The sequence below is a fragment of the Procambarus clarkii genome, chromosome 27 (assembly GCF_040958095.1).
Source record: "Procambarus clarkii isolate CNS0578487 chromosome 27, FALCON_Pclarkii_2.0, whole genome shotgun sequence".
NCBI lineage: Eukaryota > Metazoa > Arthropoda > Malacostraca > Decapoda > Cambaridae > Procambarus > Procambarus clarkii.
Window position 1 is genome coordinate 4,184,091 of NC_091176.1, and position 27,597 is coordinate 4,211,687.

At 42.9% G+C, this 27,597-nt stretch overlaps 3 protein-coding genes across 3 annotated transcripts in view; 2 read left to right on the top strand and 1 right to left on the bottom strand.

Annotated features, from left to right (window-relative positions):
* LOC123762740 (leucine-rich melanocyte differentiation-associated protein) overlaps positions 1-27,597 on the bottom strand; it is a 292,506-nt gene that overhangs the window by 102,817 nt on the left and 162,092 nt on the right. The window lies entirely within an intron of this gene.
* The window catches only part of LOC123762738 (uncharacterized), a 195,043-nt gene continuing 182,796 nt past the window's right edge, over positions 15,351-27,597 (top strand). The window contains exon 1 of the mRNA XM_069332261.1: positions 15,351-15,435. The gene's annotated coding sequence lies outside the window, so the exon portion shown is untranslated. The remainder of the gene's footprint in view (positions 15,436-27,597) is intronic.
* Positions 16,689-17,311, top strand: LOC138369080 (tripartite motif-containing protein 44-like). The gene is made up of 2 exons (XM_069332012.1): positions 16,689-16,842; positions 17,076-17,311. Exons 1-2 carry the CDS (start codon positions 16,689-16,691, stop codon positions 17,309-17,311), a joined length of 390 nt encoding a protein of 129 aa, XP_069188113.1.

Sequence of the window (27,597 nt, forward strand, 5' to 3'; positions counted from 1 at the left end):
CCCAAAGCTTGACGAGTATGACCTCCTACTGAAGACCATGCTGGAAAAAGTTGTTAACCTCTCTCTCAACGAATGCCAGTGGAAACAAGCCACTCTTCCTGTCAGGCTCGGTGGCTTGGGTGTCCGCACCGCCACCCAAATTGCAGTCCCAGCCTTCCTGTCTTCCTCCTCAGCATCAGATGACCTGGTTAAGGAAATTCTACCTGACACCCTGAGTGATGTAGCGGGGATACAGGACCCCCACTACACGGAATGTGACACGAAATGGGGTGCCATGACAGACCCAGCACTCAGACCAGCGCCATGCCGAAAGCCAAGAAACAATCCAGTTGGGACAGCCCCATTGTAGACAAAGAAGCCACAGCTTTGCTGGAGGCAGCAACAACCCCCAGTGATCGTGCACGCCTCACAGCTGTGCAGGCTCCCCATGCAGGGGACTTCCTTCTGGCAGTCCCTATGTCTGCGACAGGCACACGTCTTGATCCGCAGGAGCTCCGTATTGCAGTCGCTCTCCGCCTTGCTGCCCCTATCCACACTGTTCACAGGTGTATTTGCGGCGAGGCAGATGCTGACGAATATGGATTGCATGGCCTGCACTGTGGAAAATCGGGTGGTTGGCACACTAGGACACGACGAAGTCAACGACATCATTAAAGAAGCCTTGCCTCTGCTCAGTGTCCAGCGGAGAGAGAGCCCCGCAACCTACTGAACCGTGACTCTGTTAGCTTTGCCGGCCGACCAGGACGGAATCACACTGCGCCAGTGGAAGGGTGGCAGGCAGTTAGCATGGGACTATACTTGCGTATCCACCCTGGCAACGACATACATCACCCTCTCTGCCGGCACGGCAGGGAGCCGCAGCGACACACAGAGAAAAACAAAAGTCAGTCAAGTACAGGCAATTAGATCAAAGGTACAACTTCGTTCCAATAGGGTCTGAGACCCTAGGCCCATGGGGTGAGAGTGCAAGAAGGTTTCTTAAGGATCTTGGTTCCAAGCTCATTGACACCACAAGAGACCCTAGAGCAGCAAGTTTTCTCTTTCAGCGCCTCAGTGTCGCGATCCAGAGGGGAAATGCCCGCTGCATCCTCGGTTCCTGCCCGGCGTCGGAGGAGTTCGAGGAAATCTACAGCCTCTAGGAAGCGAACTTTTTCTTGTGTCCTCTTAATGTTCATTTTTTGTATAAATCAGATATGTAACTGTATAACCTTGCATAATAAAGTGTACATCATAATAAAAAAAAAAAGGGGGTGGTAGGAGAAGTGAACACTCTTTCGTATTCAGAGTTAAATGTCAAGTTTTTCCCTGAGTGCTCTGTGTTCCCTTCTCTGAGGCTGTGGGTCCCTATAATTACACCAGTGGTGGTACCCCCCTATATATATATATATATATATATATATATATATATATATATATATATATATATATATATATATATATATATGAGAGAGAGAGAGGAGAGAGAGGAGAGGAGAGAGAGAGAGAGAGAGAACTTAAACCCTGGCCATCAAGATGGCAGGTACACACTTATACCCACTACACCATACTCAGAGCCCTTAAAGAAGTGGGAATTCTGGGGTATTTCACTCCCAGAAAACCCATCTTCTCCCAGACAATCCATCTTCTTCAACCCATCTTCTCTCTACTCTCTACTCCTATCTCGTAAAATTCGACATTCTTAGCCCCTGTCAATTTGGATTCCGCTCTCAAAAAGAGTACCAACGATGCAATTATTAGTCTCCTTGATATAATTTACTCAGCCCTTGACAAAAATGAGTTTCCAATTGGACTCTTCATTGACCTGAGAAAGGCCTTTGATACTGTTAATCACGATTACCTCTTAAGTAAACTCCATCATTATGGAATCCGAGGCCATGCACTGGACTATATCCAATCTATCTTAGTGATAGACACCAATGTGTAGCCATCAATAATATAATCTCTCCCATTCTATTAACCGTTGGAGTGCCACAGGGCAGCATCTTGGGACCTCTTCTTTTCTTATATACATTAATGATCTGCCTAATGTCTCTAACATTCTGAAACCTATTTTGTTTGCTGATGATACTACCCTCATCTACTCCAACCCCAACCCACATACACTAAATGGTGTTGTTAATAATGAACTAAAAAAAGTCCACTTATGGATGTCAATCAACAAACTAACACTTAACATAGAAAAGACCTACTACATCCTATTCGGAAGCAAATCTACAAATGCAATTCAGCTTCAGATTGACAATGTAAACATTAGCAATAAAAATGATGGAAAGTTTCTTGGCATATTCCTAGACAAGAGACTCAACTTCAGTACCCACATACAACACATAACTAAGAAAGTCTCTAAAACAGTTGGTATACTCTCCAAAATCAGATATTATGTTCCTAACTCTGCTCTCATTTCTCTATATTATGCACTAATCTATCCCTATCTCAACTATGGTATCTGTGCATGGGGTTCAACCACTGCAAACCACCTCAAGTCCATCATCACCCAGCAAAAATGTGCTATCAGAATAATATCAAATTCTGCTTTCAGATAACACACAGCCCCCTTGTTTAACTCCCTAAACATGCTAAACATAATCTCACTCCACAAATTCTCTTGTGTCAACTACATTTACAAAACCCTGTTCTTAAATGCAAATCCTTGTCTGAAACTCTTCCTGGACAGATGTAATAGGACCCATTATCACCACACCAGAAATAAATATATCTTTGATATCCCCAGAGTTAAACTAATCTGTGTAAACACTCTATGCAAATAAAGGGACCCAGTTTATGGAACTCACTCCCTATTGAATTGAAAAGCTGTCCAACTTTTACATCATTCAAAATCAATACTAAAAAATACCTAATTTCATCTTCATAGTTTTTCACTTTTTGCCTTAAAATTGCACTGTATCAATTGCTACCCAATCTCCCAACCTTTATGTTCCCAATTTGAACATCTTTACCATTGTGATCACTGCTGTTTTCTTATATGTGCTGCCAATCTGTTGTATGGTGTTTATAAATCTTGTTTATCTGTATCTTTTGCTACCCAGTCTCCCAATCTTTATGTACCCAATCTGAACATCTTTACCATTGTGATCATTGCTGTCTTATATGTGCTGTCAATCTGCTGTATGGTGTCTATTAACCTTATTTACATTACTAATCAAGCTGTCAATATAATCAATTAGAGCTTAATATAACAATGTGCTTTAATATACTTACTTATCTCTCTCATCTCATTTTTCTCTTGCAATGTATCTTTATCATTTATCAATTCTGATTGAAATTACCTACTTAAAATTATCTGCTAGATTAAGGACCTGCCCGAAACGCTGCGCGTACTAGTGGCTTTACAAGAATGTAAATACTGTACTATCCAATGTATTCTCACAAACCCAATGTACCTTCTTGTATATATATAAATAAATAAATAAATAAATAAATAAATAAATAATAAATAAATAAATAAATAAATAAATAAATAAAAGGCAATGGTAGAGTGAGGGATCATTGACGTTTTCTATCAAGCCCTGTTATGTGGGAGAACTCGTAGTCCATGCTTAATGCACACACTTGTTCAAACACGCAAGTTAGAAGTATAGAAACTTTAGGCACACCCACCCACCAGGGGACTTGAACCCTGGCCATCAAGATAGCAGGTACGCACTTATACCCACTACACCATACTCAGAGTCCATTGCCTGGAAGAAGATGGTTCCAATGGGTCGTCAGGATGGCGACTTGTCACCTCTCCTGACGACTATCTTCTTATTCTCACGAGGGTTCTTAGCTGCCGCTTTGAGCTTGGGGCACAGTATGGTGCTTCTGTAGATACCTCGAATCTTTCCTCCTCCTGCAATAAGTTCCGCTTGCAAGGTGTCTTTAGTGGTAACCTTCTTTGCGTCTCGAGGTCGAATATGTCGTCCAATAGGATCTCCAACTCCACTTTCCGGGCCATCTCACTCGGTCTGGACATAACGTGACAGTTTATTCCCAGATTTAAGAAAGTGATTTGGTCCTCAGTGAAGTTGATTGCAGTAAGGTTTAAGAAGGCATCTCTAGGTCGAGGAATCGCCATAGGTCCTCTGAATAATGTCACTTTGTTATTATCCTGGTTTCGGTGCTGTGGCGATGTCGATCTTCAAGATCGTCGAAGTTTTGGTCGATTCGGGAACTGAGGTCTTCGTCGATGTTGGTGTGCTTCCATTAGTCTGTAGCATGAAGTAGTTGCATCTTACTATCGTTAATCTCATTTTCTGCTTTGTGTATCTGATTTCGAATCAGATCTTGACGATAATTTAACGTTAAAGCTTGGTTTCTTGATGTTGGGTCGTGCGTTCTAATATTAGTATATTTCGGTAGCAGTCTTTCTTGTAGACATTCGTTGTTGAATATGACCGATTAATGATTCTACACGAACCTTCTCAATATTTCTTATATTTTCTTCACTGTCGAGGGAAATTGAAAAATTAACTCTCCAAGTTCATTTTCACACATTATTATGGTCTGATGCCTAGGGATGTTTCACAAAGCACTCCTTACATTTTCAAAGACAAAATTTACCACGTATTTGCAAAGGTTTTTATTCGCTTGGGGTAAAGTGGTACAGGACGTGATTGAGATGAACACGCTGATAAAACAATGTATATTAATAGGCTATTACATGAAGCAACATTAACAGCTTATGTTCTTGCTTCTACTATCTCTATGTTGGTTCAGGGTCTTCAAGTGGTAGAATGTAATTATGTGTTAACTGGTTGTTAATTGCTGATCTTGGCTTTTTAATGTGTAGGGCCTCACTGATGTCACGCCTTCTGTTGTCGATATATTATATATATATATATATATATATATATATATATATATATATATATATATATATATATATATATATATATATATATATATATATATATATAAAGAGGGGTACCACCTCTGGTGCAATTGTATTGTCCGGTTTGATCTCTGGCCAAGATAAATTTTGGAGCACGTTTCCTTTCACCTAATGCATCTGTTCACCAGGCAGTAAATAACTACAACTACCCAGGAATTGGACAACTGTTGAGGGACTGCATCTTGCGAGGTCAGCAGTTCGACCTGCAGGGACTTAGATTACAAACTCAATAGCTATATATCTACACACACACAGGCTTCCTGTCTCCGACAACGAGAATTGTGTAAATACAAAATTTATAATATTCAAACTAAATAAATTCATTTTGATTATTCATTGTGTTGGGGGACAAGCAGCCATTGTAATATATATACATGTTAGGCTTATTTCGAAGCCACCCATCGAACTTTGCCCGAATTCTGCCCGAAACGCTGCGCGTACTAGTGGCTTTACAAGAGTGTCAATACTGTACTATGCTATGTATTCTCACAAACCCAATGTACCTTCTTGTATATAAATAAATAATAGATAAATAAATAAAAATAAAAAAATAAATAAATAAATTGTATGTACTAGCTCTATCTATAAAGCCAACAAACTTTGTAAATCTCTTTATGTATGTACCTTACCTAAATAAAGATTATTATTATTATTATTATTATTATAACTATTGACCCTCCCTAGGCAACCCGTCCTCCTAACAGAGCGTCGCATTTTCACGTACAATCTACTTAAGACCAAAATTGTCGCACTAGAAAATAGTAGCGGCTCACGGAATTGACATACTGTCCTATTTTCACATTTTGGGTCCTCTGGTAGGTTAGGATAAGGCACTTTAGTACGACGTTAAGAAACCTTAGGAGGATCGGATGCCCTCAAATTAAAAAATTCAAATTTTTTATTCAGGGAAAAGTACATAGATAGATGATGAGTTACAATGATTTGGATCGCGCAAAAGGGAAAGCAACGAAGAGAAAGGAAGCGCAGGCCCCTCAGAAAGTAAAGGAAGTACCTAAGCAAACATTAGTTGTGGGAGATTCCCAGATAAGGTATTTTGGATAGAACGTTTTGTGCTAGAGATAGGGGGAACAGGTTAAGGGTTTGCTATCCCGGAGCTGGCATTGGTGATATTATAAACAACATGAATGATATTATGGCTGGTAATGGGAACAATCCCATTATTTGCATTAGCGTGGGAGGAAATGATGTTGGTCGAGTTAGGAGTGAGGAACTGATTCAGAGGTATAAAACAGCCATAGAAGTTAGTTAGGAGCAAGGGAGGAATCCCGATCATATGTGGCATTCTTCCAAGAAAGGGAGTGGGAAATGAATGGATATCGAGGGCACTTGGTGTCAATTGCCGGCTGGAAAGATATTGCAAATCAAATGGCAATATCTTTCATAGACAACTGGGAACACTTCTATGGAAGAAATGAAATGTATGCTCGTGATGGGGTGCATCTATCGAGAGCTGGGGTTGTTGCTGTTGGGAACTCGTTAGAAGAAGTGGTTAGAGGTGTTTGTTTGGGTTTAAACTGTTAGTAGATAGAGGTATGGGAATTGATTTGGAGGAAGGAGGTAATAAAAGTATGTGTTTGTGGGAGAAAGGAATTGGCAAAACGATCAGGGAAAGAGAAGGTCCGCAAAATAACAATTCACTTAGGGTATATTACACTAACAGTAGAAGTCTAAGAAATAAAATTAACGAATTAAATGCTCTTGTCTGCACAGAAAGAATAGATATTATTGCACTTACCGAAATGTGGATGAACGTAGAAAATAGAGAACTATTAGCTGAATATCAATATATGGATTTAAACTATTTCACCCAGATATATTAGACGAGGAGGTGGAGTAGCCATATATGTTAGGGACAATTTGAAATGTAGTCTCAAAGAGGGAATCAAAACAGAGCCACACACAGAAACTATTTGGATTGAATTAAACGAAAAAGCTAATAATATTATAATAGGAGTAATATATAGGCCACCAAATTTAGACAGAATGGAAGCAAAGCATCTATGGGATGAAATATCTAGAGCATCTAGATCTAACAGTATTTATGTCATGGGTGACTTTAATTTTAGCGGAATAAACTGGTTGAACAAAACAGGGAATAGTGAAGCAGAAGATTTTTCTAGAATTAATTGACGATTGCTTTCTTACGCAACACATTAAGGAACCAACACGGGAAAATAATATTTTTAAGATTTAGTGTTAACTAACAGGGAAACGCAAATTAATGACATCGAAATAGGGAGTGAGCTAGGGAGCAGTGATCACAAAGAAATCAGATTTAGCATATGAATGGAATAGACCCAGTAGGAGAAAATTCTGTTAAAGTGCAGATTTTCGCAAAGCTGATTTTAATAGCCTAAGAAATTTTTGGGTCAAATTGATTGGAAAGTCTTGGGTATGGGGTTGGGGGCCGGTCTTGGAGCGAGACATGAACCCAGCGATAGGTGACTTAAATGGGGATTTCGATGTGGATTTCAATATATAACTTATTTAAGAATATTCTAAACAAAGCACAAGAACGTAGTATACCATACAAATTGAATAGATCGAATACTAATGACCCAAAGTGGATAACAAGAATTTGAAGAACCTTATAGGTAAAAAGAGAGCTTGGTACAAAAGGATTAAAATGGGGAGGTCACTTTAGAACAGGAATTCGTACAACTGGTTAGAAATGTTAAAAAGAGATAAGGAAAGCAAAAAGAAACTATGAAGTTCGCATAGCAGGGCAAGCAAAGACAAATCCTAAAGGGTTTTTTCAGTTATATCGTACAAGACTAGGGAAAGGATAGGTCCATTTAAAAACTGAGACAGGTCAAATAACAGATAGTGATGAAGAGATGAGTAGTATTTTAATAAATATTTTGTATCTGTATTTACTAAAGAGGAACTTAACAATATGCCTTCAGCCGAACAAGTCTATGTGGGTGGGGACGAGGACAGGTTGACGAGTTTAGCAGTTACCAGGGAGGATGTTCTTAAACAAATAGTAAAACTCAAACCAAACAAATCCCCAGGGCCGGATGAAGTGTTTGCCAGGGTGCTTAAAGAATGCAAAGAGGAGCTTTGTGACCCACTGTCAACCATATTTAATAAATCAATAGAGACAGGCAGAGTGCCAGAGTTTTGGAAAGTTGCTAATGTGATACCAGTTTTTAAGAAAGGAGATAGATCACTTGCGTCTAACTATCGACCAATTAGCCTTCTTAGCCTATTAAGCCTAATTAGCCTAACCAATTAGTCAAATTCTTTTCTCGTAAGCGTTGCAATGTTGCACGAAGAGCTTTGTCGTGTTCAGCTTGGGTACGGCCATAAACAATGATGTCATCAGACATGTTGTCAGCATTAGGTATGTCTTGCAATACCTGGCTGATGATGTGCTGGAATACCTCGGCAGCACTGTTAATACCAAAACTCAGGCGCTTGTACCTATACAGACCTCGATGTGTCGTAAACGTTGTGATGAAGCGACTCTCATCATCAAGTTCAAGCTGATGATAGCCCTTGTTTAAATCTAACTTGCTGAATACAGTTGCACCATTCAAGCGGTAGATCATATCATCTACAGTGGGTGTAGGATGGCGTTCACGCATTATTGCCTTGTTGGGAACACGCATGTCCACACAAATGCGTATCTCATCTGGATTCTTCGGCTTTGGTGGAGTGACAATTGGGCTTACCCATGGTGTTGGGCCTGTTACTGGTTCAATGATATCTAGTTCTATCAGCCTATCCAGTTCGGCATCGACTTTCTTGCGAGTATGGAATGGTTGTCGGCGATGTGGTTGGGCAACTGGAATTACATCTGGGTTGATATGCAGATGTACTTTGCTATCAGTATAACAACCTATGGATTTAAATCGATCAGAGAATTCAGCAACAATACCATCAACATTGTTTGCAGATTCCACTGCTACAGCATTAGAAAGCTGAAGTAGCCCCAATTTGGTTGAAGTCTTGTAACTGAGTAAAGACTCCTTTGCATTCCTAACATGGAATGTAGTAATGAGCATTGCATTCTTGACTTAATCTCTGCAGTTAAAGTTCCAATCACTGGCAAGGCTAACTTCGAAGCATAGGCAGTGGCTTTACCATTGTATTTTTCTAGCTTTGGGAACTGTTTTCTAAATTTTTCATAGTGGCACTCAGCAATGGTATCAATGTTTGATCCAGTGTCAATGAGAACCTTGAGACAAATACCAGCAATGTATACACATGTCTCTGGGTTGTTTGGAAGATCATTCCATTCTGTGATTGCTTGTACTCCATAAGTATAATCACATTCACTGTCATCTGAGACTGGTTGTAATGAAATGTTGTCTTGTATATTATTAACATTCTGGATATGAGGTGCAATATTGTGTTTACCACCTTGACCCCTATGACCTGATCCTCGTACAGTGCTTTTATTCACTAACTGTAGTTTCTTTTAGTGCGGAACGACACATAGCACCAAAATGACCCAGTTTTCCACACTCATAGCACTTCTTACCTTGAGCAGGACAAACATTATCTTGGTGTGGGTAGTCTCCTCCACAATTGTAACATTTATTGTTGACAACCCTCTGATGTGGGTCGTTGTGACTGCTTGAGCCTTGTTCCTTGACCCCAGTTGTGGCGTGGTTCTCGGCTAAATTTACTGTTAGGTTTGGCATGATATCTTCTTGATTACGATGTCCTCCCTGAACTTTACATACCTCATCACTGTTAGTAACAGTGGCAGAAAACCGTTATTGGCACTGCACTCCATGACACGAGCATCACGTGCAGCATCTTCCATTCGAGCGAGCAATATCCAGTATCTTGGTAAGAGAACTTTCATCATCAAGTTCTAGAGCTCTTCGACGGAGACGTGTAGATGTGCATGTTTCAATTATTTGCTGTTTGATTTCTTTGTCAACATCAGCAAACTCACAATGGGCTGCTAAACCCTGCAGACGTGTGTGGTATTGATCCACAGTTTCATTAGAGAGTTGTTTTGCTCTCCTGAAATGCATAATTTCCATTGCAGTATTTTGCCTTGGTTTGAAATGCTCTGTTAGTTTGGCTTTGGCAGTGTCATAATCTTTGGCACCACCAGTGTCTTTCAGTGTGTCAAAGATGTCACAAACTCTATCACCTGCATAATGAAGTAGAAAGGCACGCTTTCTTTCAGCACTTTTGATGTCAGAAACTATCAACAAATTTTCAAACTTTTTTAAGCCATTTGACCCACCTCTGTGACAGGTTTGTCTGGTCACAGTCAGGATCAAATGCAGGAAACTGAGGTATATTTGCCATTTTTACTGAATAAATGTAACTTATCACTTAAATGTTCCTCAGAATATTAAACACTTACTGCACTGTATATGTTAGTCAAGAATTCACTGTAATTACTTTAATTTTGCAAAGCACACAAGCATTTTAATGCAAAAGTTCACAACAGTGCACAATATAGCAGCAACTGACTTCTTACCTAGCCCTTGTGTACATGTGTTGTTCCTACTCACAGCAGCAGCACAAGCAGTTGGGTACAGCAGTTGGTGCAGCAGTTGGTACAGCGTTGTACAGCAGTCAGTTCAGTGTGATGAATTTTGTAGCACGAAGCGTCGTTTCGTAACCAAAACATCAGGTTTTTGTACACATCAAAGCGTCGTTTCGTACACAACGTCGGCAGATTCCTCAGTACACAGTTCTTCAGCACAGCTTGGGTAGCACACAGCTTGGGTAGCACACAGCATTGGTTAGCACACAGCATCGTTTAGCACACAGCATTGGTTAGCATACAGCATCGGTTAGCATACAGCATCGGGTATGGCGCTCACAGCTTCTCTTCCTCCTCCAGGCAGCATGCTTCTCCCTTGTGTTTGAAACTGAACAAATACCTGCGTTCACAGTTCATCCTCGTCGCCAATGTGGTGTTTGTGTGTTACTGAGGAAGTCTTGGTTGTAGGGTGATGTAAAGTCATTGCTTGGTTACTGACTTTAATACTTAATATGATTACATGACTAGTAGCTACCAAGCTTGGCGGGCGTCCTGTACGCTCTATTGTTTACCTTCTCTCCTGGCGTCTCAGCCGCCGCACATAGAAAACGGATGGTACCATTTTCTGTGAACATGACACCCACCCACATAGACTTGTTCGGCTGAAGGCATATTGTTAAGTTCCTCTTTAGTAAATACAGATACAAAATATTTATTAAAAATACTACTCATCTCTTCATCACTATCTGTTATTTGACCTGACTCAGTTTTTAATGGACCTATCCTTTCCCTAGTCTTAGTACGATATAACTGAAAAAAACCCTTTAGGATTGTCTTTGCTTGCCTGCTATGCGAACTTCATAGTTTTTTTGCTTTCCTTATCTCTTTTTTAACATTTCTAACCAGTTGTACGAATTCCTGTTCTAAAGTGACCTCCCCATTTTTATTCCTTTTGTACCAAGCTCTCTTTTTACCTATAAGGTTCTTCAATTCTTTGGTATCCACTTTGGGTCATTGGTATTCGATCTATTCAATTTGTATGGTATACTACGTTCCTGTGCTTTGTTTAGAATATTCTTAAATAAGTTATATATTGAATCCACATCGAAATCCCCCATTTACGTCACCTATCGCTGGTTCATGTCTCGCTCCAAGACCGGCCCCCACCCCATACCCAAGACTTTCCAATCAATTTGACCCAAAAAATTTCTAAGGCTATTAAAATCAGCTTTTCGAAAATCTGGCACTTTAACAGAATTTTCTCCTACTGGTATATTCCATTCTATGCTAAATCTGATTTCTTTGTGATCACTGTTCCCTAGCTCACTCCCTATTTCGATGTCATTAATTTGCGTTTCCCTGTTAGTTAACACTAAATCTAAAATATTATTTTCCCGTGTTGGTTCCTTAATGTGTTGCGTAAGAATGCAATCGTCAATTAATTCTAGAAAATCTTCTGCTTCACTATTTCCTGTTTTGTTCAACCAGTTTATTCCACTAAAATTAAAGTCACCCATGACATAAATACTGTTAGATCTAGATGCCCTAGATATTTCAACCCATAGATGCTTTGCTTCCATTCTGTCTAAATTTGGTGGCCTATATATAACTCCTATTATAATAATATTGCTTTTTCGTATAATTCTATCCAAATAGTTTCTGTGTGTGGCTCAGTTTTGATTCCCCTCTTTGAGACTACTTTTCAAATTGTCCCTAACATATATGGCTACTCCCCTTAACTATAGTTAAGCAATCGCTTAACTATATGTATGTATATAGTAAGACACATATAAGTGTAAGTGACATATAAGTGTATGTATATAAGTAAGACACTCCAGTAGTTGTTTATGGCTGGAAATTACCGCTAAATTCAAAATACCAGCTGGCTTCCTGTCCTTGTCGAGGCACTAGGCCAAGAGAAATAATGGCCCTCAGGTAAATTCATAATGGGAAACTAGCTTGCGTAAATAAAACTATTACCATAGTTACCCATGAAAAAGCTTACGAGAGAAAACCACAGTTTTATGGTATACTCATATAATTCGATAACACTAATTCATTTTGTCGGGACACAGACAGCCTGTGTATGTATATAAGTAAGGCTTATGTCAAGGTCCCCCCCCTAAGGTCGAACTAGTGACCGTCACCAGGATGTAACTCCATAACAGTTTACTAACTCCCGAATACCAATTTACTGTTAGATGAGCAGATGCACTAGGCGAACGGAAACATGCCCAACCATTTCTGCCCTAGTCCGGATTCCAAGTTGTGAAATGAAAACGAACCCAATTGTACTACCGAGACCCTTAAAATTCAACTACTAATTTTGTATATGAAGAGGGCACAAGAAATAAGAAAACAAGCAAATCTAAACTTCTCTAGGCTAGTTGTAGAAATGATTGTACAAGGTTATCTTGAGATGATTTCGGGGCTTTTAGTGTCCCCGCGGCCCGGTCTTCGACCAGGCCTCCACCCCCAGGAAGCAGCCCGTGACAGCTGACTAACACCCAGCTACCTATTTTCCTGCTAGGTAACAGGGGCATAGGGTGAAAGAAACTCTGCCCATTGTTTCTCGCCGGCGCCTGGGATCGAACCCAGACCCACAGGATCACAAGTCCAGCGTGCTGTCCGATCGGCCGACCGGATCCCTAGTAAGAATGTAAGAACTATTGTATAAAAAAAGTATTGCACACATAAAATGGGGTCCCGGTGGTACAGTCGGGTTCGTTCTAAACACACAATCGAGAATTCCAGGTTCGAAATCCCAGGCGGGACAGAAATGGTTGGGCGCATTTCCTATCACCTAATGCCTCTGTTCACCTAGCAGTAAGTAGGTACTCAGGAGTTAGTGAGCTTGTTGTGGGGTTGCATCCTGGGCGGGGGTCAATAATTCGATCTCGTTATACGCCTGACGTGTGTGAATACACGCTGGCTGCCTCTCCCCCAAACACAATGAATTATTATAAATACTAAATCAGGAATAAGATGGTGTTTGGATTGACCTAGGACTGTTAAGTTAGGCTTAAGACAGGTTAAGTTTAGTTTCCACTTTTTTGGCATGCACTTTGTAAATACAAAATGAATGGGTAAATTGTTGACCAGACCACACACTCGAAATTGAAGGGACGACGACGTTTCGGTCCGTCCTGGACCATTCTCAAGTCGATTGTCAAGACAATCGACTTGAGAATGGTCCAGGACGGAGCGAAACGTCGTCGTCCCTTCACCTTCTAGTGTGTGGTCTGGTCAACATACTTCAGCCACGTTATTGTGACTCATCGCCTGCATCTGAATGGGTAGAGTCCACACACTGTATATTCAACCATAGTGGCTGTAGTTACTATCATTCTTAAAGGGAGTGAGGAAATATTGTGTCGACTTGATTGCCACAATATCATGTAGTTTTCATAAAGAGGCAGGTGGCCTGTAGAGGATCCTTCAAGCAACGCTCTTTTTAATGAGGCTAGGCTCGTTAAAGCAGCGGCTGCCCCCTAGACGGATTTGTCAATATTTACGTATTGTATATTAGAAGCAAGTTTGTTCTCATAGACTAAATTAAAAAAGGCTAAATTAATATTAATATATATTAAAGTTCTAGTTATAGTTAGCCGTATGTCAGGTAAGATAGGTTATGTTGGGCGATTATTGTAATATTTGTATTTGAAGTAAGCTCAGTGGCATGTTTGCCCTTCCAATCACATCTCGTGTACTATTTGACTTATTTAGAACATCTATTCACTGATTTCTTAGCTTAAGAACCCAAGTAATGATAACACCAACATTATTCACAGTCAGAATTAGCCAATCCAACAGGTCCTTGGTCAGAACTCACTACGCGTTCCACTGGCATTTGACTCCATGTATGCCAACCCTGTGTGCTCTTCATCTCAACATCAGGTGACGTCGCCACGGGCTTCACCTTACACAACAGTCCTCGAGAGGTGCAGTACCTAAGTACTCTCCCAGCAGTGCTTTTTGCAAGGCAGATTTGTCTTATAAATCAAGTGCCCTACACAAGTGTATTCAAGGCAGTTGACAGCAAATAGCAATTATGATGTCTATCTTGATCTGACACTCTCCCAGTACACAACGAGAGGATGATCTGGAGGCCTGAGGTCGAAGGTGGGTCGCTGGGTAAGTTCTCAACTGGATAGGCGTCAAGTTGAAGGATAGGAAGCAGAGAGTTAGCACCAATGGGGGTCAAGTGTCATGGTCAAATGTCAAGCTTTGTCATGGGTTCGTATCCTGGCCGGGGAGGATTTACTGGGCGCAAATCCTTAACTGTAGCCTCTGTTTAACTCAACAGTAAAATGTGTACTTGGTTGTAACAACGATTCTTCGCGGCGGGGATCGTATTCCAGGGACCTGCCCGAAACGCTACGCGTACTAGTGGCTCTACAAGAATGTAACAACTCTTGTATATATCTTAAAAGTGTGAGTGGAGTCTACATTTGCAAATATATATATGATAGAGCCCAATAGGTCCAAGAACCTGTACTCCAGCTGCTCGACAGGTGTGAGACCGGACAATCCAATCCCCCTCAAGCACAATTAGGCAGTACCTTTTATTCCCCTACCCTCCATTTCATGATCACTCTATAGTCTCAGATGTGAAAAGTTTGTGAAAAATCTGTATATATAACAGCCACATTCTCGCTTACCAACATTGCCGCTTTGATTTGGTCTTAGTGACCAAGTAGTTGCGAGATCGAGGTATGGTGGATATAAGTGAGAAGGTGAGTATATAAGAGGCAGGGTAGAGATGGGGAAGGGTTACGGGGTCACCATAGCCCGTGCTACATGAATATTTCGTTCTGAGTAGCTAGATCTAAGACAACAACAATGGGGAAGGGACGGTGAAGATAATGGCGGGATGGATGGAATTTGGAATGGGAGGGAAGGAGGTTGAGAATTAAGGAGGGGTGGGGAGGGAGGGATAGGGAGGGCAAAACCATGGCACAATGCCAGACAGAGCTCAGTGCCGGGCCAGTTGCCATCAGTTGTGGAGGCAGCGCGCGGCTGGTGCCCCGCCTCCCCGCCCACACCACGCCCACACTACCAGGTACGCCCCTGCACTATACTCACCTGTACGCCAAACCTCTCTTCCCACTCCACAGCCTCCTGCACTCGCTGATCATACCGTAAAGTCAGGAGACGGGTAATGAGCGGGTTTACAGGACATAGCATCATACCCATGGGTAGGTGGAGCGCCGCTAGTCTGCTATAGCCTAGTTATTGTTCAGCTCAAGTCTGTTTACTCCTGGTATCCGCTCGCTCGCGTCTCATCTCCTACAACAACATGTTGCGAATAGGTAGAGATTTCAGAATGTTTAGTAATGTTTATTGTTTGTGATGTGTATATATGCATGTATTAACACGATGTACTGAACGGGGTGAGAATAGCTTGAGTTACCTCATCCCTTTGTGTGTATTTTACATCAATAAACTTATTTCAATTTCAATAGGCAGAGAATGTCACAATGAGGCGACTGCAGCCATAGTCCACACAATGAGCCTATGACAGGCCCAAACATCGTTACTTTCATTTCATTTAATATGTGGAATAGTTTTTTTTTGCTTACATTTGAATATAAACTTAATACAGTCAATGGGTGATGAGTGCGTCTGGGGTAACCTGGGACGCGGGTTCGATTCCACCGGCCGACTCCAAACATTATATTTTCCTAAGTTAGTCAGTTGTACATTAAATACAGCCAGCGGCGGAGTCTCGCCCAAACTGCCTGCGACACCACCACCTCAGCCATTGGCCATCCTATGCAATAATCCTTATAAAATAATATTGCAAATCTGAACATATCAGGGACAATGCGTGATGGAATGATAGCAGGCAGGTCTATGACTCCTGTGTGTGTGTGGTGTGTGTGTGTGTGTGTGTCTGTGTATGTGTGTGTGTGTGTGTGTGTGTGTGTGTGTGTGTGTGTGTGTGTGTGTGTGTGGGCGTGTTTCCTAGTACGTGCGGCAAGTTTCAAGTATCTCTACTTAGCCTAGCGTGAGATGAGGCTTTTCTGATGGGTGCAATCATTCACATCCCGGCTGTGTGACTGCTTGAAGACTTACCCCCATCTCAACCGTAGCATATTCTTCGTGTTGTCTAAATACGTAACATTTTCTTTAGAGTTATGACCAAATTGACTTTTTTTGTATAGGATCCCAGTCAAGCCTTTCTCTCTCTGCAAATCAACTGATCAAACGTATTCCACGCAGCAACAATTACGTGAGCAGCAACTATATTACAGTGAATGAATAATAATAATAAACTTGAGCTACTTGAATTTGAGCTAACTTGAGTTTATAATGAGTAATGAGAATGAGAATGAGACACGTGCAGAGAATGAGACGCGTGCAGAGAATGAGACACGTGCAGAGAATGAGACACGTGCAGAGAATGAGACACGTGCAGAGAATGAGACACGTGCAGAGAATGAGACACGTGCAGAGAATGAGACACGTGCAGGAGAATGAGACACATACAGAGAATGAGACACATACAGAGGCTGAAAAACACAGAATGAGACACATACAGAGAATGAGGACACATACAGATAATGAGACACATACAGAGAATGTGACACATACAGATAATGAGACGCATACAATCAGACACATATAGAGAATGAGACACATACAGAGACTGAAACACACAGATAATGGAGACACATACAGAGAATGTGACACATACAGAGAATAAGAGACATACAGAGAATGAGACACATACAGAGAATAAGAGACATACAGAGAATGTGACACATACAGAGAAGGTGACACATACAGAGAATGTGACACAAACAGAGAATGAGACACATACAGAGAATGAGACACATACAGATAATGAGACACATACAGATAATGAGACACATACAGATAATGAGACACATACAGATAATGAGACACATACAGATAATGACACATACAGATAATGAGACACATACAGAGAATGTGACACATACAGAGAGACACATACAGAGAATGAGACACATACAGAGAATCAGACAGAGAATGAGACAGACAGAGAATGAGACACATACAGAGAATGAGACACATACAGAGAATGAGACACATACAGAGAATGAGACACACAGAGAATGAGACACATACAGAGAATGAGACACATACAGAGAATGAGACACATACAGAGAATGAGACACATACAGAGAATGTGACACATACAGAGAATGTGACACATACAGAGACTGAAACACATACAGAGAATGTGACACATAGAGACTGAAACACATAAAATGAGACACATACAGAGAATGTGACACATACAGACTGAAACACATACAATGAGACACATACAGAGAATGTGACACATACAGACTGAAACACATACAATGAGACACATACAGAGAATGAGACACATACAGAGATGAGACACATACAGAGAATGAGACACATACATAGAATGAGACACATACATAGAATGAGACACATACATTGAATGAGACACATACAGAGAATGTGACACATACAGAGACTGAAACACATACAGAGAATGTGACACATAGAGACTGAAACACATAAAATGAGACACATACAGAGAATGTGACACATACAGACTGAAACACATACAATGAGACACATACAGAGAATGAGACACATACAGAGAATGAGAGACATACAGAGAATGAGACACAGAGAATGAGACACATACAGAGACTGAAACACATACAGAGAATGTGACACATACAGAGACTGAAACACATACAATGAGACACATACAGAGAATGTGACACATACAGAGACTGAAACACATACAATGAGACACATACAGAGAATGTGACACATACAGAGACTGAAACACATACAATGAGACACATACAGAGACTGAAACACATACAATGAGACACAATACAGAGAATGAGACACATACAGAGAATGATAGAGTTGAACGAGCTGTGGTCAAGCCCCGGCAGTCGTGGAGCTCCACAACCTGTTATCGCAGGCGTTCCCAACGTCCAGAAAGTGCAGTACCAAAGTGCCCTAACCTAACCAACCAGAGGGCCCCCACGAACAGAAAACGGGATATTATACAAATTAGCGAGCCACTACCATTTCCGTGTACATTAGTTTCCGGCGTTAGGTAAAGTATATGTCAAATACGACATACTATTAGGAGGAAGGACTGGGCTTGTTGTTGTTGTTAAAGATTCGCTACCTGAATCAAAGTTCCAAGTAGCACGGGCTATGGCGAGCCCGTACAATGAGACGATCAGTGATATTGCAACATGTTATAGCACGTCGCTTTTTGACGTTCACTTTACCCAAGGCCTAAAACTGATGTATATGAAATTGGTAGCGGCTCGCGAAGTTAACATAATATCCCGTTTTCTGTTCGTGGTTCTCGGTGGGTTAGGTTAGGGCACGTTAGTACGACATTTTCTTGATGTAGAGAACGCTGGCGAGAACATGCTGGATAATGCACTACACCACCCTCGTAGACTCATTAATGATAGTAGATTCATTAAGTCATATTCAGTAACTTGACTTTGTGCAGGACGCGTCTCACAACCACTAAGTCACGAGGACAAGTTGGAGCGATACAAACAACACTTGAGCAGGTGTTGGTAAACAAGTATAAGATCACCAGCTGGCACTCAAGGCGCCACAACCTCTTGGCTACACACATTACCACCTGGATTTTCTTAATGAAAAAAACTTTCAATGCCCGCTAAATACATTCTTAAGTTGAAGAAAGTGGAGCAGTTGACCAGACCCACACACTAGAAGGTGAAGGGACGACGACGTTTCGGTCCGTCCTGGACCATTCTCAAGTCGATTGTCTTGAGAATCGACACAATCGACTTGAGAATGGTCCAGTACGGCGCGAAACGTCGTCGTCCCTTCACCTTCTAGTGTGTGGTCTGGTCAACATACTTTTAGCCACGTTATTGTGACTCCTCGCCTGCAAAGTGGAGCAGGATAGTGAAGACATATGGTCAGGCGAAGGTCAAGATGTCATATACACAAGACAAGAAAACTTAAATTGTTAAACCTTGTGAAATGTGTAGCAAGAGGAAGACTGGGACATGCTTCACGGGCTGGTATACGTCAACCTGTCTCTCTCTCTCTCTCTTTACTCACATTATCAAACACATTTCACAATTTTAATGCCTAAGACCACACGTTATCTTGAGGTTATCTTGAGATGATTTTGGGGCTTTAGTGTCCCCGCGGCCCGGTCCTCGACCAGGCCTCCACCCCCAGGAAGCAGCCCGTGACAGCTGACTAACACCCAGGTACCTATTTTACTGCTAGGTAACAGGGGCATAGGGTGAAAGAAACTCTGCCCATTGTTTCTCGCCGGCGCCTGGGATCGAACCCAGGATCACAAGTCCACGTCCAAACAATACCAGATTTTAACCGACGTCCTCTTAACTAGTACAGAAGAACATTGGATTGTTCACCCTGACAAGCCTAACTTAGCTTTACATATATCCAGATTTTCAACCCCCCCCCCACCCCCTCCAAGTGACGATTTCCGGAGATTAATACCAATTTGAAAGTGCCTATTCGCGTATCCTAATTAGACTAATTTTCCTGTCTAGCAACCAACCAACAAGTGTACTTTAGTCCTGAACAAAGTCTTGGACTAAATTATACTCTCAAGTGTATGTACAGTATATACAGTGAGAAGTAGGGTACACCTTTTGAAGGGGGTATTCCCTGTATTACAGGTATACAGGTAATACAGGTATTCCCTGTATTACTCTCATAAGTCTCGCTTCTGCTCACACCTGGATACCAGATCACTACCAAAATATAACTTACCTTCCTTACATAACCGACAACAGTTTTAACTAAACATAGCTTCTGTCTGTCTTACGTAATTTAGCTTGCCATTTTGGTTTGGAAATGGTGTGCCATTTCATACAGCGCGAGTTTAGATTTATCTGTAAATGGCTGAGTCAGTGAGATCCTTGCCGCTAGCATGGTTGTAGAGTAGGGCCTGGTGCTGGGCTAAATGGCCCATCACCCTCCCAGTGTTTTCAAAGCCGTGACACATGCTTACCAACCAACAGATACACTTTAGTCCTCAAGACACTTCAGGATGAAAGGAAACTCAGGGTGTATATAAAGCGAGAAGTGGGACGTTCATTGATTGATGATTGATAAAGATTAAGCCACTCAAAAGGTGGCATGGGCATGAATAGCCCGTAAGTGGAGGCCCTTTTGAGCCATTACCAGTATCAATAGATGATACTGTAGATCTGTGGAGGTGCGACTGCACCCTGCGTGACGGGAGATGTCTCCCGTGAGGACGTTCAGTTCCCAGGGTGTATATATCCTCTCTGTGCACGGCCTGCTACCCACCTCACCCTGTTACGGAGAATGACGACTTATCCCCTATGATACACACGGGCCCGAGCGTCACTCCTAGCATTAGAAGGTTACCTCACCAGCCTCATACTTCTCCCCACATCCACGGAGGTTACTACCGGCCGGCACTAATATTAGAAGCAGTACAAAGGCCGCTATGTCACCAGAAGCGTCCCTACTCTTCCTCTCCTCCATGTCTCCTGTCATCCTCTCTCAGCTAACACACAGTAATACTTGGTAACTCCCAGGAATTTCTAGATATTAAGGCTGCATATTAGTTTGGTTATATTGCTACACAATGGCTTAGTGCAGTGGATGTGGTGCGCTTAGCCTGTATCTCCTCCCACCCACGGTACACCACACCCTCTCTAAGGCACACCCTGTAGGCTAGACAGTTGCTGGCTAAGTGGTTACACTTAGCAGGGTCCAGCACTGGACTCGGGCTCACTGGGTTCGAATCCTTCAGGGGTTGAGAGTTTTTCATAAAAATTATATATATATATATATATATATATATATATATATATATATATATATATATATATATATATATATATATGTCGTACCTAGTAGCCAGAACGCACTTCTCAGCCTACTATGCAAGGCCTGATTTGCCTAATAAGCCAAGTTTTCATGAAATAATGTTTTTTCGACTACCTAACCTAACCTAACTTTTTCGGATACCTAACCGAACCTAACCAATAAAGATAGGTTAGGTTAGGTTAGGTAGGGTTGGTTAGGTTCGGTCATATATCTAAGTTAATTTTACCTCCAATAAAAAAAAATTGACCTCATACATAATGAAATGGGTTGCTTTATCATTTCATAAGAAAAAAATTAGAGAAAATATATTAATTCAGGAAAACTTGGCTTATTAGGCAAATCAGTCCTTGCATAGTAGGCCGAGAAGTGCGTTCTGGCTACTAGGTACGACATTATATATATATATATATATATATATATATATATATATATATATATATATATATATATATATATATATATATATATATATATATATATATATAATGTGCATATCCAACTTAATAACTTAATTATAAATATATAAGAACATACCTCGAACACTTTATGTAGGACAGACGTAAATCTGTGTATATTTGTGTGTAGGTTAGATTAGCATTTTAAAATCACAACACTCACCTTCTGTGGTAGATTATTCAATAAATCACTGAAACTATATGTTCAGCGATTAACATATGTAACCCAGTCCATGGAGGACAGAAGAAAATGTATATATGTTGGTTAGCATTGTAAATGTCTGGCCACGTCTGTGGTAGAAAGAAATCAACGAATGGAAGGACTCCCCCTCTCTCTTTAGGAACTCCCTCCCCCCCTTCTTAAGGACTCCCTCCCCGGGTATAAAAAAGGTTTGAGATGGGACATAAGGAGCTATAGTTGTCACTCCCAAGTAGGTAATGATAGGTAAGCACTTCCTGCCCCTCATCCACCAACACTTCGCTCCTCTCCGGACTCCCTGGGAAGGGTGCGGACGGCACCGCTACGGAGTGACTGAAGTGGCACCCCTCAGGCTATTTTAGTGTGGAGGTGCTGCCCTTTAGCCACACCCCTGCACCACGCCACACTACACCTACGGCCCCTGGAGCATACTGGGCGGTGGTGCAGGCACGCTCCTGTGACAGTGTCTTCCCTCATAGCAACATTAACAATATCATCATTTTAGAAAATGGTGAGGCAGGAATATCCTCTCTACCTGCGCCTGCACCATATCTTCCGCCCTAGTCACGTGATAGTGACGCGGTTGCCAACTCTATGGTAGGGGAGGCATCATCAGCGTGTCCGGCGACCAACCATGCCAACTACTGACCTGCCTTACTATGCAACCCACAACAGTTGCCAAACTCCGTGCTGTTTAGTTACGGCTTTGGTCAGCGTAGGCATCAGGTGGAAGAAAACATGCGGAAAGTCTCTGTCCTGCTGTGGGATTCGAACCCGGAGCTCTGAAACGATTGTGATCAATGTTGCGCTACAGGGCTATGTTAGTCTTCAGTTATAACTTCTGTCTGTCTGTCTGTCTGTCGATTAGTGTTGTGTTGGTGGTGTGGAGGCCCAGGAGCCACACCCCGCCCGTGACCCTGGAGCCACACCCCGCCCGTGACCCAGGAGTCATACCCCGCCCGTGACCCAGGAGCCACACCCCGCCCGTGACCCAGGAGTCACACCCCGCCCGTGACCCTGGAGCCACACCCCGCCCGTGACCCAGGAGCCACACCCCGCCCGTGACCCAGGAGCCACACCCCGCCCGTGACCCAGGAGCCACACCCCGCCCGTGACCCAGGAGCCACACCCCGCCCGTGACCCAGGAGCCACACCCCGCCCGTGACCCAGGAGCCACACCCCGCCCGTGACCCTGGAGCCACACCCCGCCCGTGACCCTGGAGCCACACCCCGCCCGTGACCCTGGAGCCACACCCCGCCCGTGACCCTGGAGCCACACCCCGCCCGTGACCCAGGAGTCATACCCCGCCCGTGACCCTGGAGCCACACCCCGCCCGTGACCCAGGAGCCACACCCCGCCCGTGACCCAGGAGCCACACCCCGCCCGTGACCCAGGAGCCACACCCCGCCCGTGAGCCAGAAGCCACACCCCGCCCGTGAGCCAGAAGCCACACCCCGCCCGTGACCCTGGAGCCACACCCCGCCCGTGAGCATGAGCCACACCCCGCCCGTGACCCAGGAGCCACACCCCGCCCGTGACCCTGGAGCCACACCCCGCCCGTGACCCTGGAGTCACACCCCGCCTGTGACCCTGGAGTCACACCCCGCCTGTGACCCAGGAGCTACACCCCGCCCGTGACCATGAGCCACACCCCGCCCGTGACCCAGGAGCCACACCCCGCCCGTGACCCTGGAGCCACACCCCGCCCGTGACCCTGGAGCCACACCCCGCCCGTGACCCTGGAGCCACACCCCGCCCGTGACCCAGGAGCCACACCCCGCCCGTGAGCCAGAAGCCACACCCCGCCCGTGACTCTGGAGAGCCTCTTCTACAGAGACTGGTACAAGGGGGGGCAGAGTTGTGATTCCTATCCAACACAACCTAAGCGATCAATAAGACACTAAGTGAGTGGTAAACTTCGGTTAGCGAGGCCTCCAAGTGGCCGTTATCAGAGGCATTGTTGATGTTATCATTATATGGCACTAAACATGTTTTTTCTCAGTGTAATCCCAAAGGTGTTCCCACAGGCTGTGTTTTCATTCCACGCAGTTTTCGGAGTAATCTAGTTTCGTACCTTTTGAACTTTCTCCAACTTCGTCTTATGTTTGACAGGGTATAGACTCCATGCCGGAGCCGCATACTCCAGGATTGGTCGAACCTGAGTGGTATACAAGGATCTAAATGATTCATTACTCATATCTCTAAAAGCAGTTCTGATTTTTCTACTACACCTTGCATACACCGCTGATGATGTCTTTTTTATGTGGGTTTCCGGAGATGGCTTCAGTGTGATAACTCCTAGGTCTATCTCTCTCTCCGTTTCATTGAGGACTTCCACTAGTATTTGGTATCTTGAGTCTGGCCTCCTCCCTCCACCAAGCTTAATTACTTTACATTATTAAAGTTAAATTCTAGTAGCCATTTGTTAGACTATTCCTTCAGTCTGTCTTGGTCATCTTGTATTCTCTTGTTCTCTTCCTCTGTCTTAATCCTCCTCTAATTTTCGCATCTTCAGCAAACATTTAGGGAACGAATCTATTCCATCGGAGAGATCTTTTACATATATCGAAACAGGACAGGTGCAAGCACTGAACCCTGTGGGACTCCATTGACGATGCCTTGCCACCATGAAACCTCACTCCTCACAGTGACTCACTGTCTTCTGTTACATCCCTTACCCACTGGAGTACCTTCCCTTTTACTCCTGCCTGCATCGCCAGTTTATGTACTAGTCTATGGATTACAGTGTCAAAGGCTTTCTGGCAGTCCAAAAATATCCAGACCATCCACCCTTTTCTTTTTTTGCCTAATTTTTGTTGCCTGGTCATAGAATTCTATTAAACCTACGAGGCAAGATTTGCCATCCCTGAACCCAAGCTGGTGATGTTACTAAATGTCTTCGGAAGGGATTACCGTAAAAATAGGCAGAAGGAGCTACAATTTCCTAACAGAACCCAATGTGTAATAGTCAGCAAAGTAAAATCCGGTCCATCAACCGTGAAGAGCTCAGCCCTCCAGGGTACTGTGCTTGTTCCAGTATTTTTCTCTCATTCTCATATCGGACATAGACAAGGACACAAACTATAGTACCGTATAATCAACCAGGCTGTGATTCGTACGTCAGGCTGCGATAAGCTTGGTTGACTAGTCCATCAACCAGGAGGGCTGGTCAGAGACCGCGCCGCGGGGAATGTAATCCCCGAAATCAACGCAAGGTAACCACGAGGAAAAAACTTTCTAACATCACCAGTTGGTGTTGTTGTTAATGATTCGCTACCTTCGGCCTTGTTCCAGATAGCGAATCTTTAACAACAACGGGTGATGGTACAAAGTTTTTTCCTTGTGGTTACTTTGCGTTGATTTCGGGGATTACCGTCCCCGCGGCCCGGTCTCTGACCAGCCATCCTGGTTGATGGACTAGTCAACCAGACTTATCACAGCCTGACGTACGAATCACAGCCTGGTTGATCTGGTGTCCTACAGAGGTATTTATCGAGTTCTCTCTTGAACACTGTGAGGGGTCGGCCAGTTATGTCCCTTATGTGTAGTGGAAGCGTGTTGAACAGTCTCGGACCTCTGATGTTGATAGTTCTCTCTTGAACACTGTGAGGGGTCGGCCAGTTATGTCCCTTATGTGTAGTGGAAGCGTGTTGAACAGTCTCGGGCCTCTGATGTTGATAGTTCTCTCTTGAACACTGTGAGGGGTCGGCCAGTTATGTCCCTTATGTGTAGTGGAAGCGTGTTGAACAGTCTCGGGCCTCTGATGTTGATAGTTCTCTCTTGAACACTGTGAGGGGTCGGCCAGTTATGTCCCTTATGTGTAGTGGAAGCGTGTTGAACAGTCTCGGGCCTCTGATGTTGATAGTTCTCTCTTGAACACTGTGAGGGGTCGGCCAGTTATGTCCCTTATGTGTAGTGGAAGCGTGTTGAACAGTCTCGGGCCTCTGATGTTGACAGTTCTCTCTTGAACACTGTGAGGGGTCGGCCAGTTATGTCCCTTATGTGTAGTGGAAGCGTGTTGAACAGTCTCGGGCCTCTGATGTTGATAGTTCTCTCTTGAACACTGTGAGGGGTCGGCCAGTTATGTCCCTTATGTGTAGTGGAAGCGTGTTGAACAGTCTCAGGCCTCTGATGTTGATAGTTCTCTCTCAAAGTACCTATTGTACTTCTGCTCTTCAACAGGGGGTATTCTGCACATCCTGCCATGCCTTTTGGTCTCATGTGATGTTATTTCTGTGTGCAGGTTTGGGACTAACCCTTTTAATATTTCCCACTTGTAAACTATTATGTATCTCTCCAGTCTGCGCTTAAGAGATTACAAATTTAAGCCTTTTAGTCGGTCCAAATAATTTTGATGTTTCATTTAATGGATTCTAGCAGTAAAGGATCTCTGCACGCTCTCCAGGTCAGTAATTTCTCCAACTTTGAAAGGGGCTGTCATTGTGCAGCAGTACTCCACTCTAGAGAGCACTAGCGTCTTGAAGAGTATCATCATCGGTATAGCATTTCTAGTGAGAAAGTTTCATGTTATCCAACCTGTCATTTTTCTTGCAGTTGTGACGGCTACTTTATTGTGTTCTTTAAAGGTAAGGTCTTCCGACATGAGTACACCCAGATCCTTTACATTGCCTTTTCTTTCTATGTTATGATTTGCCTGAGTTTTGTACGTGGTTTCCGTTTTTATATTTTAATTTTTCCATATCAGGGGCTGGAACTTGTCATTAAATACCACATTATTTTATGTAGCCCTTTGAAAGACTTGATTTACATCTGATTGAAGGTTTGCTGTGTTCTCTATGTTGTTTAATCTCAAAACCCCCAGTGTCATCTGCAAAAGATTATACGGTACTATAGGTTGTGTCCTTGTCTGTCCGATATGAGCATGGGAAAAAAATACTGGAGCAAGCACAGTACCCTGGAGGGCTGAGCTCTTCACGGTTGATGGTCCGGATTTTACTTTGTTGACTATTACACATAGGGTTCTGTTAGGAAATTGTAGCTCCATCTACCTGTTTTTCCAGAAATCCCTTCTGAACGTATTTTGTGTGCATTAACACCATGGTCACATCTGTCGAAGGCTTTTGCAAAATGTGTATATATATTACATCAGAAATCTGTGTACATTACATTTTCTCCAAATGTTGTACAAGTTTTTCCCACAATCTTCTCCATCCTCTTATATGGTATTCATGTTAGGGGCACTGACCTGTAGTTCAGTGCTTTCTGACTGTCTCCAGTCTTGTATATTGAAACTACATAACCGCCTTCCAAATTTTTGACAGTTCTCCTGTTACAAGTGACTACTCTCTGTAGTTGAGTAATACACCACTGAGAGTGGTAGGCACAGTGCTTCTGCTCATTCTTTTAGTATCCAGGGTGAGATACTGTCTGAGCCAACAGCCTCCACCACATCCAACTCCACCAAATGCTTCCTCACCTCCCCACTGGTAATCTCAGACTCCACCAGTGGTGCCTGGTTGTATATTCCCTTAGTTCAACAACTCCTTGCTCTGTTGTAAAGACCTAGAATTTCTTATTGAGTTCTTTGCACATTTCCTTGTCGTTTGTTGTGAATCTGTCTGCCCTTATCCTCAGTTTCATTACCTGGTCCTTCACTGTTTTCCTTCTGATGAGGCTGTGCAGCAATTTAGGTTGAGTCTTTGCCTTACTTGCTGTCATTTTCGT